Below are 15,936 nucleotides of genomic sequence, written 5' to 3'. Positions count from 1 at the left end.
AGACGACTTTTGCAAATAGTGGAAAACAAAAAAATTGATTTTTGAATATGACGAGGCCTCAATTGTTGATGTGAAAACTATTCACGATGACTTAATATATTCATATAATTTTCCAATTCTTCGTCTCTTTCCACTATAAAAGATATAGGGGATTTGTAACACAATGAATTCAATTCTGTAAACATCACTATTAAAATAATAAAAATGATGGTAGGACAATTGCAATATAACTGTTTACATGGTTCTATTTTAGCATATTTTACAGAGTTCAGCAACAGTGAATATAGAATTACACCTCTATAAGCTAATTTAAATTGTTTAACAAATCAACTACAATAAGCTTTAATATGGCCAAGTTATAAACATTCGACCTAATTATTTAAAGATAGTTATCACCATGAAAAAAGGTGTTAGGATATGACACACTCAAATTTTTAAAATACCTGCCTAACAAAGGGAAGGGCACAACATAAATGGTAAAAATGATTAGGATACATTAATGAAATTTGACTATATACTGTTGATAATAGATACTTGCAAAGAATTAAGAAAAGAATGCCCAACTTGTGTTGAGCTTTACTGTTATAAATCATAGAATTTAATTTTCCTTCATTCCAAATTGTAACTAATAAGTGGAAATATTTCCATTTGCTAAAACATGAATTGAACGCATAATAATAAAAAATATTTGTGGTCTTTGACAACTGCATTGACCAATTTGTGTAAATTGTAAGGACGAGACCAATGAGGATTAGAAGATATGTTAATTTAAATTATTTGTGACCAGAATTGAAACACAGGCAATCATGGTTACAGATAATTCACAAATCCCATGGTCAGAAGGCAGAAACACAAAGTAAATCCGATACTTAAAATGTTGAGTCTTACATTGGTAGTTGAATATAAAGGTACATGAAGATCACAAACCTCTAAGGATACCATCGAGTTTAAGTGTTACGTTACAGTAAGTACCTTTAGTGTGCTTTTAAATGTGTAGTCTGATCACTAGAATGTGACATATGTCGATTCCTCAAGTATATACTCTCGGTATTAACTAGATTTGTTATTAGCAAATGCACAGAGGCATAGTTCTTTCCCGCTTACTCCAATTAGAAAAAGGAGAGACCATCTGCTCATCCCCAAAACATTTCTGGATAGTGATTAGAAACAATAATTGATATCTTTTAGAAACATCATAAAGACTTACTACTGAGATTGTCACAATGAATTCCAATTTGCTCATACAACAGAAGTATGTTAGCCATGGATTTGCAAAATTCCGAGTAAGTGTTGAATACCATAATAACTATGCATTTGAAACATCCTCTAAGACATGGAAAAGACAACTCTGGAGACATCGATACATATATTCTTTGTGATCTTTAATTATTTTGAAAATTGTAAATATTGCTGCTGACCAAAAGGCTCCTCACAGTAGTTCTTCCACGTTCCATTCAATAACGGCAATAAGTTATTAAAAGTAACTGAAACGCTTGACATTAAATGAGCAAAACTAGAGTCATGGCTGCATGATAAATGGCTGCCATGAAGTAACAACTCTGCTTTTGTATTGTACAGTGCATTTGCAGTAAATGGAAGACAGCCTACTTCAATTGATCTTTGGTTTGGGGCGTCTTGGTCTCAACAGGAACAATAGTATAGCTGCCACAACTATGAACCCCAATAAAGTTGATATATCAAATTGTACTTCCACTTGTCGTTGACGTGTACAATGAATAGGGTGCAAGGCAGCAAGTGTAGCATTTGTTGTCTCCAGAAAACTGTTTACAGTGGAACCAATAAATATAAGTACAGCAATGGGCATATAAGCTAGTTGACTAAACTGAAAAGCAGTGAATAATTGAAAAGGGGCAGCCAAATTACAAGTTACGAATTAAAGAAATGTACCGTTGAGATGCCTCTTCAAGCATTGAAAGTGACCTCATTGAGTCTCCATAACGCATATCTCCCACTGCTCCTGCAATCTGTCATTACATCGAGATAAGGCCCATGTATGTAAAATCTTGAAGTGTACATAATCCTTATAAAGGTGATATAATGATTCTGAAAAACACCAAACATGACAAATTATATCCCTTACTTGTCTCCAAAGGCTAACAACTGAATTGTAACTGACAACCAATGAGTGCTCCTGAGCTTTGAAAACCTTAAATGAAAGTTCATCTAGCTCAGATTAGGTTAAACAAATTGTTCAATCGATATATAGAGATACTTGCTAGTGATGACATTAAAAGAATTAGCCCTAAGCAACAGCTGCTATGCTTTTTCAGCTATTAAAATAAGAAAAGGATACTAGTCCGCTCCGTGATCAAAAGATCAATGGCAGAATTCACAAGTTGAATTGACTCTTCAAGACTTGTTACAATGTAATTCCGTGCTATTGTATCAGATTGAAAGAGTGATGTTTGCCACCCTGACGAGGTGCTTGCAAAAGGATTGCACCCGAAAGACCAAAGCCAATCCTATTCAAACAAAATTGTCAGCATTTTGAGCACAACTCAAATTAACAGCACCAACACCCCCTGACAAACTAACAAGCACAACAAATCCAATTAGCAAAATCATACTTGGATTGCATTTTCATGAGCATGGCTATAAGTCAAATGAAGTGGCACTAGGCCAGCTAGATGTTCAGCAGCTGCTGCTAGCCCTGCTTTTAAAGGATTCCTGTGATAACATCACAGAAGACAATAAAATATCACATTGAGAATAATGGAACTAGATAAAACTTAAATATCCAGCTTATGCCAACCCAGGCCAAGAGGGCAGGGCACGGCAGGACTTGATTTCCTGAGGACTTACCTCAAATCCCATAATATCGATTGACCATTACATTGCAAATGGCTCTCCCAATCAGATTGACTTGACTGCACAACAATAACCATATCCAGAAGTGCCTTTGCTTGGTAATGTTTATCTATAAGAAGGGGATCTCCTTCTTGTATAAACCAGAACACCGGAACTTCTAGAGTAGAACGACTTTTAAAATGTGCCCCTGAAGAACCAACACAGAAAGATGATATTAAGGAACTGTCAGAATACACCAAATCCACAAAGTTACAATCATATTTTGTGTTACAACATGCTTAGAAAGAAAAAGTAGATAGAGATTCCCCCTAGGGATTCAAAAAGGAAAGGTAGAAAACTTTTAAATTCTTCTATAGCAAGAAATATGTATTTGATACAGCATTTCAACATTTTTTCTGAACAGTAAACATGAACAGCTTTTCAAACCCAAACGTTGAGAGAGAAAGCACATCTGAGGCTAGGAAAAAAGCAATGAACAAGCCAAATTGAAACTCAACAGTGTTCAGATTATTCTGGACAAACTGTGAAAAGCTACATTTTACCCTGAAAATACAAATGGATGGATTCTATTACAAACTTAGTTAATCACCTCTAAGCAAATCACCTCCACTTAGCCTTCGCAGCTGATGCTGTAGAATAAAGGAATCAAGATAGCTTCGAACAGATGTTTTATATGTTCCATTCACAAGTAAAACTGGGACAGTGGCTGCACGTCGTGCAACCGAGAATGCCATTGCTAAAGCAGGATCTTCTGAAAGCGCCAGCCTGACCAATAAAATGAATCAATCTAAACATCCAAATCAATTCTGACAGAGTAAACCCAGCATTATTTTATAAGGGCTTGAATGGGATGTATATTGAGAAAAGAAACTCACATGTGAGGATGAAACTCAACCTTCTGACCAGGTACAATAAGGGAGACTAGGCCCTGCCTGACAGTATTCAGTTCTATCGGCAACAAATCCATATGTTTTACTTTCTGCAGATGTGTGAGTAAAGACAAAGTCAGTCAGTGTAAACTCTTACTGATATATGAAAATTCTTCTCAAACTAGCAATATACCTCCTGAGTGATGAAAAATAGCTGATATGATATCTTTTCATAATAATGAAATGCTCCTTCAGCACTAGAAGGTGCAACAATGTGTTTCATTGACCCCCATAAAGTGGCACCCAGGTGAGAAAGAAATGAATCCCGTGCAACCGTGTAATTCTGTGTATCCTGAAAACACCGCAATCCATTGTAAGAGGCAAAAATAATGATAGAACAAACTTAAATGACTAAACCTCCTATCCTGAAGCTCATTGCACCAGATCAAAGTTTATCTATGTGTTAGTATCTCAACCAAAGATCAAAATTACAGACTAAACAAACATTCAAAAGGTAAAGCAGGAAAAGATCAAAAAATCGTTTAAGAAGAATATTGAAATTTAAAACTCAAAAGAAATGTGAGGAAATTGCTAAAATTGGATCCGGAAGATATATCTCAAATTAACTCTACTAACATAAGCCTCCATTCAGAGACCTACAGCTATAAAAGACCTTCACATTTAGTTTTTGTCTGTCTAAAAGAGTAGTGATGTGATTAAGTTTTGCCCAGCAATAGAATGTTCTTTTATTATAAATTCTCTATAGTTGCTCAGACTGAGCAGCGCTTTTAACCAAGCTCTGATATGAATTGCTTTCACAGATTTAAATCAGACCCTGTGATTCCTATACTTTTACAGGGAGCAATAAACCAGAAATTAACAATGGAAAACACATACAGATATGCACCGTACAGAGAAATTTTTACTTTGGAAACCCCTAACCGGGAAAACCAACCAACCATTGAGCTTCACTGCTCTTTTATATTCATTACCAAATATACAACCAGATTACAATGAACATCGACCTTGGTCCACACCTAGGATCAATTTGCTCATTACATCACTCGATCTCAACCAATCAATTCATTTCATCATCTTTTTACAGCCTTACATCATGCTCTATGTCTAGGCATATTCTATTGGGTAAAGACTGCCTATCGGGCTAAGTCACAGGACACGTCCTCCAAGCTACCGTGTCCCGTATTTTACGTGTCGGACACAAAAACAGCCCTAAAACGTGTTGAAAACGTTTTTCACCGTGTCTTGTAAAATGTAAAACGTATTCGCCAGTTTTCGTCGTGTCCTGCATCTGGAAAACACGTAATCCATTGATAGAAAACGTTGCCGGCATAAGCTGCAATTTTTTTTGAAAGAAACAAATAACTTTTGAGTGGGGCAGCTTAATGATCAAGTCCAGGCCCTAGTATTGATATGCTATTCATGGTAATGTTAAATTCTTAAAGTAAAAGGATGAAAATGAAGATTAAGGAGAATTACCATGAAATGACTCAGGATGTTTGAGAGTGGTTCCGGCCTCATTGGATTTCATATGGAGAAAGTAGAATTTTAGATTTCATTCAAAATGCAACAGACTTATCAGTTTTTCAGGATTTTAGGATTGGGAGATTGTAATGTTTCCAGGTGACACCACCTGCCCGGGCTACCCTTGCCACCAGTAGAGGACGTGGTCTACCTCCTATAACTCCTACTTCTAGTTCTTTAGCTTCTAGAGCATAGCAAACTCCACTGCCAACTCCACCAGCACCAGCATCTACATCTAGAGGGAAAGGGAAAGTTGTGGCATTTTCTCGTAAGAGAGGCAGAGGAAATCAATAGGATTAGACTTTAGTTATTTTCTTATGTGCTTGTAAGTTGTACATGAACAATGAACATTGAATATTCAAGAATCAAGACCAAGCATATCACATTCTAATTTCTAAATAGTAAATTTTGATTCTATTTTTTTTTTAAGTGAACTATGAACTTTGAGACGTAATTATATTTTAATTTGATTAGATAAGTTGCAACCTGCAATTTAATATGGATAAAAAACTATATTTTGGTATATATATATATATATATATATATATATATGTATAACGTGTCCCCCGTGTCCTGTTTCTAGGTCGCTGTGTTTCGTATTGAATACTCGTATTTACGTGTCCTCCGTGTCTCGTGTCCTCACGTCATGTGACTTAGCTATCGGGTTGTCTGGCTGCTCCTGTCTTTGCTGCTAACTAGTCGTTTGTCCTGTTGAAGACTAGCTACCTTCTCCTTGCTGAAATTTTGCTGAAATGCTCACCAATGGCTAAATGTAATGTCTCCGACCAATCAGGAGAAATAAGATGTGTTTCGCTATCCTAATAAGTTCCCATGGGCCAAGGAGGGGAAATTATAATTAAGGAACATGATTCACCTAGGAAAATCACTTCAATTTTATAAAGTTAAAGTCTCCTAAAGCAACTTAATAAAATATTAAAAGGGTAAAATTGCGGCAAAAGTGGTCACTCAATTATAAAAAAAAAAAAAAAAAAAAGAAGTAAGAATTTTGTCCTCATTCTTTCACTTGCATTTTGAGAAAAGAGCTCTTGGAGAGTTTTTGGAGAGAAACTTAGGGTTTGGAAACTCTAGCCTTCATTGCTAACTTCAACGTCGAAACTAGACACCCTAGTTGGTTCAAAGAGTGAAATCACTTAGATTTCACCATTGTGTTTTCATAGAGTAGAAGATTCGCAAGAGGTATTGAGCTGGAAGAGGTATCATCAGTTGATTTTTGCCTCTAATATTGTAGTTTCTATATATCACTTTGCACAAGTGGAGGTCCAAGCCAAATTTGAACTAAAGGAGCGCAACTTTGTGGGTAAAGAGGGCAAAGACACAGTGCTTGAGTGGACCACGACTTGGCTGCAAGAGAAGATCAAATCTCATCTCCATAGAGGTTCTAACTCATCGACCACGACTTGGCACAAGCTTCTAAGTGTACATTGTTGGTTGTATGGTCACTGGTTTGCGGATTGAACTGCCAAGGAGAGGTTGTAATCTATTGCTGAGGGGAACTACACAAACTTTTATACAAAGTGTCATGATATATATATATATATATATATATATATATATATATTAAAATTAATGTAAGCAATAATACTCATAATTAATGATTAATTAAATAGTAATTAGTATTGAAAAGGCATGTCTCTAAGGACATGACCATTGTGAAGAGGTACCTGCCTAGGTATATAAACAGGCCCTCACCCTCGTTTGTAATCATCTCATATCAATTATTTTATATAATATTCAATATATATTTTCTTCCATAATGGAAGTCTTCATCTTTGAAGTGTTTTGAACATTCTCCTACGTATATGAACTTTGTTCGTTACATTAGTATCAAAATTGTTCGACCCTCTAGCTGCTCCACCACTGCATGGAGTCAGTTTGATACGGCCTTTGGCCATTGACTCTTCGTCAACTTCATTGTTGTCACAATTCAAGTCTTTCACTACATAGTTGGAGGTTCTCCATTGATCTGGAATTTATCCAAGACAAAGAATTAAAGGTATTACAAACTCATGTGCATGGATGTGCCTATGTTACTTATGCAACGGATCGATAATATTGCTAGAGTACATAGACACTGAGGCAATCAGATAAAACATAACAATCAAACATGTAAACAAAACAAGTTTAATAAGGAGTTCACCCAATGCTCCTGGGCTACGTCTCCTGATCCAGCCTTTCCGTGGTGGCCTCTCTATTATGTTTTCAAGCAGAGTTTTTACAACAGTGAACTCGATTCAAGACTCACTTAAACAGAATGATGTCAGTAGGAATAGAGTGCACAGACTCTCCTTACTAGAACTCGACCTATGAGGGTCACAGTAGTATGACAGGCCTATGCCGAGGAGCTTGCTTGAAACTCTCAAGCCTTCAATGGAGTACACAGACTCTCTGACTCTCTCTGGCTCTGTCTGGCTCGATGCTGCCTTCAGGTCAGCTCGGCTTCTACTCTTTGTTCTCTGCTATTAGCTTCTTGCATCTCTGTGTGTGCCTCTTTGTGTTGTCTGTCAGTTCATGGCTTTAAAGCCAGCTTGTTCTTTCACTGCTCGTTTCTGCTTCCCGGCCTTCTGGTTTCCTTACCTCTGTCTGTTTGAATTCCTCTGCTCTGTGTCATTATCACTGGGTAACGCCTCGCAGGGAGGTGGCCACCTGTTTCCCAACGAACTGGGTGTCAGATGAATCATTTTTGAATGGCTGTTAATTCTGTTTGCTTCATGATCGCCCGCAAATCATGAATCATTTGCCAACTCATCATCCACGTCAGACTTCAAATCCCCTGTCATCTTGCTTTTTGACTTGTCAAATCCGGTCAATCATCGGGACGCATCTCCGCAATTGATCTGGGCCCCCCAGATCCTACGGTCGTCCTTCATATCGGGCGAACAAGTCGCACAGTGTTTACCCGTCCGATGCGGGCGGTTTTCTCTCTCATCCGCTGGACGCGTGTCGCTCGATGTATGGCATCGGGCGGGACTCAGTCAAAACTACTTACCACCTTGAGGCCTTCCGATATCCTGCCAATTTGTGGAATCCCGCGCTACGAAACCAAATGCGTTACTTTTCCAAATTTTATAGCAATTTCAGGTCCGGGCATTTCGGGCTTTCCTTCACTGAGGGGGACGCCTTGCTATAATCGCGTATCAGAAACCACCCCCGTTTCTTGATTTGGCCTCCAGTTTTGCCAGTTTGCGCTAGTGCACATTACCATGGGCAAATGGTCTACGCACTCGACCGAGGGTCCTCGTTGCTCCGCTCTGGCCACAATTGCAACTGTTACGAGGATTCCTTCTGATAGCTTTGATCTTTTCTAGGACTTGAATCTTTTAGCATAATTTGAAACAATCATGAAAACTTAGAGAGTTTTCAGGATCCGATTCGGATCACGACCTTCCCACTGAAAAAAAATTTGGACCACCAAAAGTTGGTTTTCTTTCAAGCATCAATCAAGTGAGGGTATTGCTTCCTCGCTTGCTCAATTTCTATCCATTTTGCACTACTTAGCTTTGAACCTTTGAGTCCGATCTTGAGGTATTCAACATCCCCTCTGCATGTAGTTCTTACCTTCCTGTCCAGAACTGTATCTTCCTGCAACTCATTAAGATATTCAGGTAACAGATCATCAATAGAAGGCAATTGACTCTGCTCTTCGGGATCTTCAATTAATGAAGGTTCAAATAGTCTCAAGTTGTCTGCATTAACAACTGAGTAGATGTGCATGTAAGCTGGTAGATCAAGGCGAAAATCATTCTCACCAATTTTCTCAAGTATCTTGAAAGGTCCATACCTTATTGGCTTCAGCTTCTTACCTTCACCTTGCATTCTGTCTTTGCTGATATACAGCCAGACTTGATCACCAACTTGGAAACTATGCTCCATCTGATGCTTGTCATGCCTTGCCTTGTACTTGGCTTGGCTCTTTTCCAGCTGTTCCTGTACTGCCCGGTGAATCTCTTGGATTTGTTTAATGAACCTGGTTGCCTTGTCCAAATCATTGCGTCCATCAACTACTATGTTTTTACCAAAGACAAAATCCAAGGGAGACCTTGGTGTGAAACCAAAACAAGGCTCGAAAGGAGATCTCTGTGTAGAAGAATGTTTAACTCAGTTGTAAGCACGCTACACAACATAAATTTTCATCCCAAAGTTTGGGATGTTTCCTGCAATAGCCTCTGAGCAACTGGATCACTGTCCTATTGACCACTTTTGTTTGGCCATCTATTTGCGGATGAAAAGTTGTGCTCTACTTCAGCCTAGTGTCCATCATTTCCCACAAACTTGACCAAAATTTCCCAACAAATCGGGTATCTCGGTCAGATATTATGGAAGTGGGTAATCCAAAATGAACCCATACATGCTGAAACAACTTTGCAGTTTGTTCAGTTGTAATCTGTTTGTTACAAGGTATTAAAATACACATTTTGTTGAACCTATCCACAACAACATATAAATATTCATGACCTTTCCTAGATTTAGGCAGTCCTCCAACAAAGTCCATGGAAACACTTTCCCAAGGATGAGAAAAAACTGGTAGTGGAGTGTACAAGCCTAGTTTTCTATTACTAGGCTTGTTTTTAGCACACATGGTACACCCTCTTACATATCTAGAAACTGTCTCATTCATTTTTGACCAATAACAAAATCTTTGTAGTTGTGCAACTATTTTACTTACACCAAAGTGACCTGATATTAGAGAAGTGTGTGCTTCTCGAATTATCTTTATTCTTTCAGTTTGTGGAATGCATAGCTTCCCAAAATGATACAAGAGTTGGTCCTTAATATGATAATCCAATTCTTCTACTCATTTGTCTTGACTTAAAATTGCATATACCTCTTTAAAATCTATATCTTGAGCATATTGTTCAATGTAGCTCTCATGCAATACTGAATTATGCTTAAGTATAGTAGATGCATTTATAATTAGTCTAGATAACATATCTGCAACTTTATTGTGTATGCCATTTTTATATCTGATGACTAAATGAAACTGTTGTAGAAAAGCCATCCATCTATAGTATCTTGATTGTTGCAACTTAGTTTAGGAGTGTAGATATTGAAGTCGTTGATGATCAGTGTGTATAACTGTCTCTTTGCCATAGTCACTGGCATCTATTTCAATCTCAAAAGGTCTTTGAAGATCTGGCAATATTGGTGTCGTACTAATCTTTTACTTCAAGGTGTCGAAGGCTTTCTGTTGTTTGCCTCCCCACTAAGACACCTTGTTCAATCTTGTTAAAGCATGTAAGGGAGTTGCAATCAACGAAAAGTTAGAAATAAATTTTCTCCAATATTGTGCTGCTCCTAAGAAGCTTCTAACTTCTATAGCAGATTTGGTTTAGGCTAGTTTAAAATGACTGCAACCTTAGAGGGATCTATCTTCAATTCACCACCCCCTACTATATGTCCCAAATAATTCAAAGATGTTTTGCCAAATTCACATTTTGAGAGTTTAACATAAAGTTTTCCTCTTTTCAAAACATCTAGTGTCTGCTTAACATGTTTTAAATGTTCTTCCCACATTTTGCTAAATATAAGAATGTCATCCAGATATACAATAACAAAATCATCAAGAAAAGGTCTGAGTACATCATTCATTACTCTCATGAAAATAGCAAGAGCATTAGTTAAGCCAAAAGGCATAACTAGCCACTCATACAATCCCTGCTTTATTTTGAAAGCAGTCTTCCATGCATCTTGCTCTGCAACTCTGACCTGATGATAGCCAATATGCAAGTCTAACTTGGAAAAATAAATAGCTTCTTTCAACTGATCTAATAAATCATCTATGCGAGGAAGGGAATAACGATTTTTGATCGTTATCTTATTCAATGCTCGGTAATCAATGCACATTCTCCATGAGCCATCTTTCCTTTTCACCAAAACAATTGGAGACCCACATGGTGATGTGCTAGGTCTGATGAACCCCTTCTCGAGCAGCTCATGTACCTGTTTCTTGATTTCTGCATTCTCTAAAGCGGACAACCTATACATTCCGATGTTAGGCAATGGAGCATCTTGATGCAAATTAATATCATGCACTATTTCCTTTTTGGGTGGCAGACTTTAGGGTTCTTGAAATAATATATCATATTCTGAAACAACTTTTTCTAAATCAGCTTACTGTTTAGCATCACAGACCTCAAATACATTGGTTTTATCAGGTTTCTTTTCCTTTACAACCATCAATAAAAATTGTTTGCATGAATTTACAATTCGTTTCATCTACCCTGAGTTTATGAGAGTATAATTATTCTTGAGCTTATGAGCTCTTACAATATATTCTATTCCATTTTTAACGAGTAGATACTTGTTCTTAGCTCTATAGAAAATAGTTTTTCTATCTTACAAGTAAGGACTTCTTAAAGCAATTCCACATATATCCAAAGGAACTATATCTAACTCAACCTCATCTACAAATGCTAACCCAAAAGAAAACTTAAGTTTACATTGTCTAGTCACTTGTAGCTTTGCTTTATCACATAGCCAACCTAATGGATATGGTTTCTTGTAAGGTGTGGTCAGTAATCCCAACTTCTTTACAATTGCTTCAGAAATTAAATTTATTTGTGAGCCACTATCAAACAAAGTATCAATCTTTTGATGATTGGAAATAACTCGAATATGAAAAAGTTCATGTTTGTTTCTCTCATTTTTTTCATTATCAGTAGATTGTGCAAAATTACTAGTAGATGCTTCAAAAATTTTACCTTTTATACCTGTCGCTGCGATTGTTGCTTCATCTCCTGAGTCTGACCCCAAATCCTTTTGAATAGCTACAGCAGTTTTCTTCTTCTTGCCCTCAAACTTGTTAGGTTTTAGCTCTGGATGCAGAATCCAACAGTCTTCATCGTCATGCCCATCCTTCTTACAGTGAGTGCATGAAGACTTGCTTTTCTGTACAGTGTTTGTCTTCCTCACTTTCCATTTTTGTTTTCTTTTCTCCTTATTTTTTCTTGCAGTGGGTTGGGATAATCCCCCAACTTCTGGGTTCCCATTCTTACCTCTAGCTTCTAGATGTGTAGCCTGAACGATACCTCATCTATGCTAGCAGGATTAAACATGAGGATAGTGTGCCTCATGTAGCTATGTAGACCACCTATATACTTCAACAGAGTCTCAGGTGAGTCTAAAGAAATTCCTAGAATCAAAGCTCTTTTCCTAAATTCTTGGGTGTAACCTTGTACACTTTGCTTTTTTAATTGTCGAAGAGTTTGCCAGCTCATCTTGCTGCATGTAGCCTAGTGGATAGAATTGCTTTTTAATTGCAGAAACAAATTCACTCCAGACAGAAAGAATCTTACCATGTTTCTTCATGTCAACTTGTGTCCTACCTTCCCACCATACCAAGGCAGTGCCTCCAAGGCGTAGGCTGACCAGCTGAATCTTACTGTTGTCTGAGTCAATGCTCTGCACTTTGCAATAAACATCAATCTGTCTAATCCAATTATCCAGCTTCTCTGCATTCAACTCTCCATCATATATTGGTAAATCAAATTTAACATCTAATTTAATCAAGATGTCTTCTTTTTATTTTCAGGGCTATTAGGGAGGCGTGAGAAATTTTTCTTCTTTCCCTTTACCTTTAGAGTGGTCATGGAGGAGAGATTCTTCTACTCCTTTGTCTTGTTTGGAGCTTGATGAATCTTCATCTCTATGTTTCTTAAAGTCCCTATACATTTCCTCCACCATGGATCTCAGGGTCATAAAACTATCCATGAACTGGGGGTCTGATTCCAAGGGATTTTCTTCTGACATTTCCCTCTTAGAATAGACTCTTCCAATTTCTGGGTTAGTTTCAGCCAATTCTCCTTCTCCTAGTTTAAGCTTTTGACCTAGTTAGCATTCAACAACAAAATTCAGCACAAGCTTGTCTAACCTTAGTAACCTAGGGCTCCGATACCACTTGATCTGGAATTTATCCAGAACAAAGAATTAAAGGTATTACAAACTCATGTGCATGGATGTGCCTAAGTTACTTATGCAAAGGATTGATAAGATTACTAGAATACATAAACACTGAGGCAATCAGAGAAAACATAACAATCAAACATGTAAACAAAACAAGTTTAATAAAGAGTTCACCCAATGCTCCTATGCTACGTCTCCTAGTCCATCCTTTTAGTGGTGGCCTCTCTATTATGTTTTCAAGCAAAGGTTTTACAACAGTGAGCTCGATTCGAGACTCACTTAAACAGAATGAAGTCAGTAGGAATAGAGTGCACAGACTCTCCTTACCGAAACTCGACCTATGAGGATCACACTAGTATGATAGCCCTATGCCGAGGAGCTTGCTTGAACCTCTCAAGCCTTCAATGGAGTACACAGACTCTCTGACTCTCTCTGGCTCTCTCTGGCTCGATGCTGCTTTCAGGTCAGCTCGGGTTTTACTCTATGTTCTTTGCTATTAGCTTCTTGCGTCTTTGTGTGTGCCTCCCTATGTTGTCTGTCAGTTCATGGCTTTAAAGCCAGCCTGTTCATTGACTGCTCATTTCCGCTTCCCGGCCTTCTGGTTTCCTTACCTCTGTCCGTTCGAATTCCTTTGCTCTGCGTCATCATCACTAGGTAACACCTCGTAGGGAGGTGGCCACCTGTTTCCCAACGAACTGGGTGTCAGATTCTTTGAATCATTTTTGAATGGTCGTTAATTCCGTTTGCTTCCAGATCGCCTGCGAATCATGAATCGTTTGCCAACTCATCATCCACTTCAGACTTCAAATCATCTGTCATCTTGCTTTTTGACTTGTCAAATCCGGTCAGTCATCGGGGACGCATCTCCACAGTTGATCTGGGCCCCCGAGATCCTATGGTCGTCCTTCATATCGGGCGGAATAGTCACACGGTGTTTACCCATCCGATGCGGGCGGTTTTCTCTCTCATCCGCCGGACGCACGACGCTCGATGTATGGCATCAAGTGGGACTCAGTCAAAACTGCTTACCGCCTCGAGGCCTTCCAATATCCTGTCGGTTTGTGGAATCCCGCGTTACGGAACCGAATGCGTTACTTTTCTAAATTTTATAGTGATCTCGGGTCCGGGCGTTTCGGGGCTTGTCTTCACTAAGGGGAACGACCTGCGATACGCGATTTAGCGCTAATCACGTATCAGAAACCACCCCCGTTTCTTGATTTGGCCTTCAATTTTGCCAGTTTGCGCCAATGTGCATTACCATGGGTCAACGGTCTGCGCGCTCGACCGAGGGTCCTCGTTGCTCCGCTCTGGCCACCATTGCAACTGTTACGAGGATTCCTTCTGATAGCTTTGATCTTTTCTAAGACTTGAATCTTTTAGCATAATTTGAAACAGTCATGAAAACTTAGATAGTTTTTAGGATCCAATTCGGATAATCCATTCTGTTGGATTCACCATCAGGCATTTGGCCATATATATATATATATATATATAAGAAAATAAAAAATTATCATATAAAAAAAGTGTAGTAAAATAAAATTAAAAAAACAGATTATTAAAAAAAGGATAAAAAAATATACAAAAGTTAAAAAAAAATATTAAAAAACAAAAAAATTACATAATATAGAAAAACAAAACAGAGAATATATATATATATATAAACTTTTCGCTTTACCTTTGGGTTGTCCACCATGCAGCGCACGGTGCTTGGCCACCACCCAAGACCATGCAGCCACCTGCATTCTCACCATTAATAGCGACAAGCCCGACAGGTTGCACAAATCATCCACGTTGCCCCAATGGATCCACGCCCATGACCAACCACTGCTTGTTGAAATTGGATGACTAAAAATTTTACTGCAATCCCAACCTAGTTTTAATTACACCTCATCACTCTCATTCAGTTAAATGCCCTTTCCCATAAATATACATTCAACATATAAAATTCTGGAAATGAAATTTTCATATTAAAACACATGGCACTGTCAAAACGTGCTAAAAATAAATATGAACATAAACAAACCAGTAACACATAAAAATACACACGGATTTTTGGTCACCTTCGACCCAGGCAAAACCCCTTCAATCTTCTCTGGGGAATACCTATTAGAGAGCTCTTCAAATTTATTTATCTTTCAAGTTCAGGAAAAATACATTTGCAGACAAAAAAAACAGCAAAATACAACTTATCTCTTCAGCTCAAAACTCCTTGAAAACCGTGCCCCACGTTGCCTCGATTTCCATGCCCACTTGAAGCTAAAAATATGTATTTTATGGATACATATTGTACGGACTGTACTACATGGATTCTGAATGGACTGTACTGATTTTTGTACAGCTATACAGATTTATTTTCAAAAAAAATCAAAAACTTCCCTCGAACACAACATTAAATGTTGTTCATACTGTCCCTTCTGTTGTCTTCTATGCCTTAATTTCCGTGCCCATCTTTGCCCAAAAATCACTCCTTCAACTCGCTGTAACAAATTTCTCCTTCAAAACTTTTCTCCAACTCTCAGCCTCCTTTATCCAATCTACTCATGAAGAATGAATGTAGTCTCTCTTTTCTTTTCCCCCTTTAGTTTCCCTAAATGACTTTTGGGCAACCCTAAGATCTAATGGCTCAAATTCATTTAGATCAAGGAATGAGAATAAATGTGCATTTAATTCTCACTTTCTTTTTTTAACTCACCCATTCAATAAAGTACCCACATTGTACTTTATGTCTAAACTCACTTTTCACTTTATAATTTAACATTGACTTTACCACTTATAA

General features: G+C 37.9%; 1 protein-coding gene across 1 annotated transcript in view; it reads right to left on the bottom strand.

The window, feature by feature from the left end:
• Positions 1–1,155: 1,155 nt before the first annotated feature.
• The window catches only part of LOC149168400 (uncharacterized), a 362,722-nt gene continuing 347,941 nt past the window's right edge, over positions 1,156–15,936 (bottom strand). Inside the window, exons 18-26 of the mRNA XM_089428261.1 lie at positions 3,892–4,050; positions 3,705–3,808; positions 3,419–3,594; positions 2,824–3,016; positions 2,589–2,688; positions 2,315–2,483; positions 2,102–2,184; positions 1,909–1,985; positions 1,156–1,781 (exon numbers count right to left, since the gene is read on the bottom strand). Coding sequence (XP_089284387.1) covers positions 1,610–1,781; positions 1,909–1,985; positions 2,102–2,184; positions 2,315–2,483; positions 2,589–2,688; positions 2,824–3,016; positions 3,419–3,594; positions 3,705–3,808; positions 3,892–4,050 — 1,233 coding nt within the window. The 3' untranslated portion in view covers positions 1,156–1,609. The remainder of the gene's footprint in view (positions 1,782–1,908; positions 1,986–2,101; positions 2,185–2,314; positions 2,484–2,588; positions 2,689–2,823; positions 3,017–3,418; positions 3,595–3,704; positions 3,809–3,891; positions 4,051–15,936) is intronic.

The sequence above is a fragment of the Pinus tabuliformis genome, chromosome 4_2 (genome assembly GCF_031772625.1).
Source record: "Pinus tabuliformis cultivar Carrire ecotype Pingquan chromosome 4_2, CPIR1, whole genome shotgun sequence".
NCBI classification, from domain to species: Eukaryota; Viridiplantae; Streptophyta; class Pinopsida; order Pinales; family Pinaceae; genus Pinus; species Pinus tabuliformis.
This window is presented reverse-complemented; position numbering and strand designations above follow the sequence as displayed.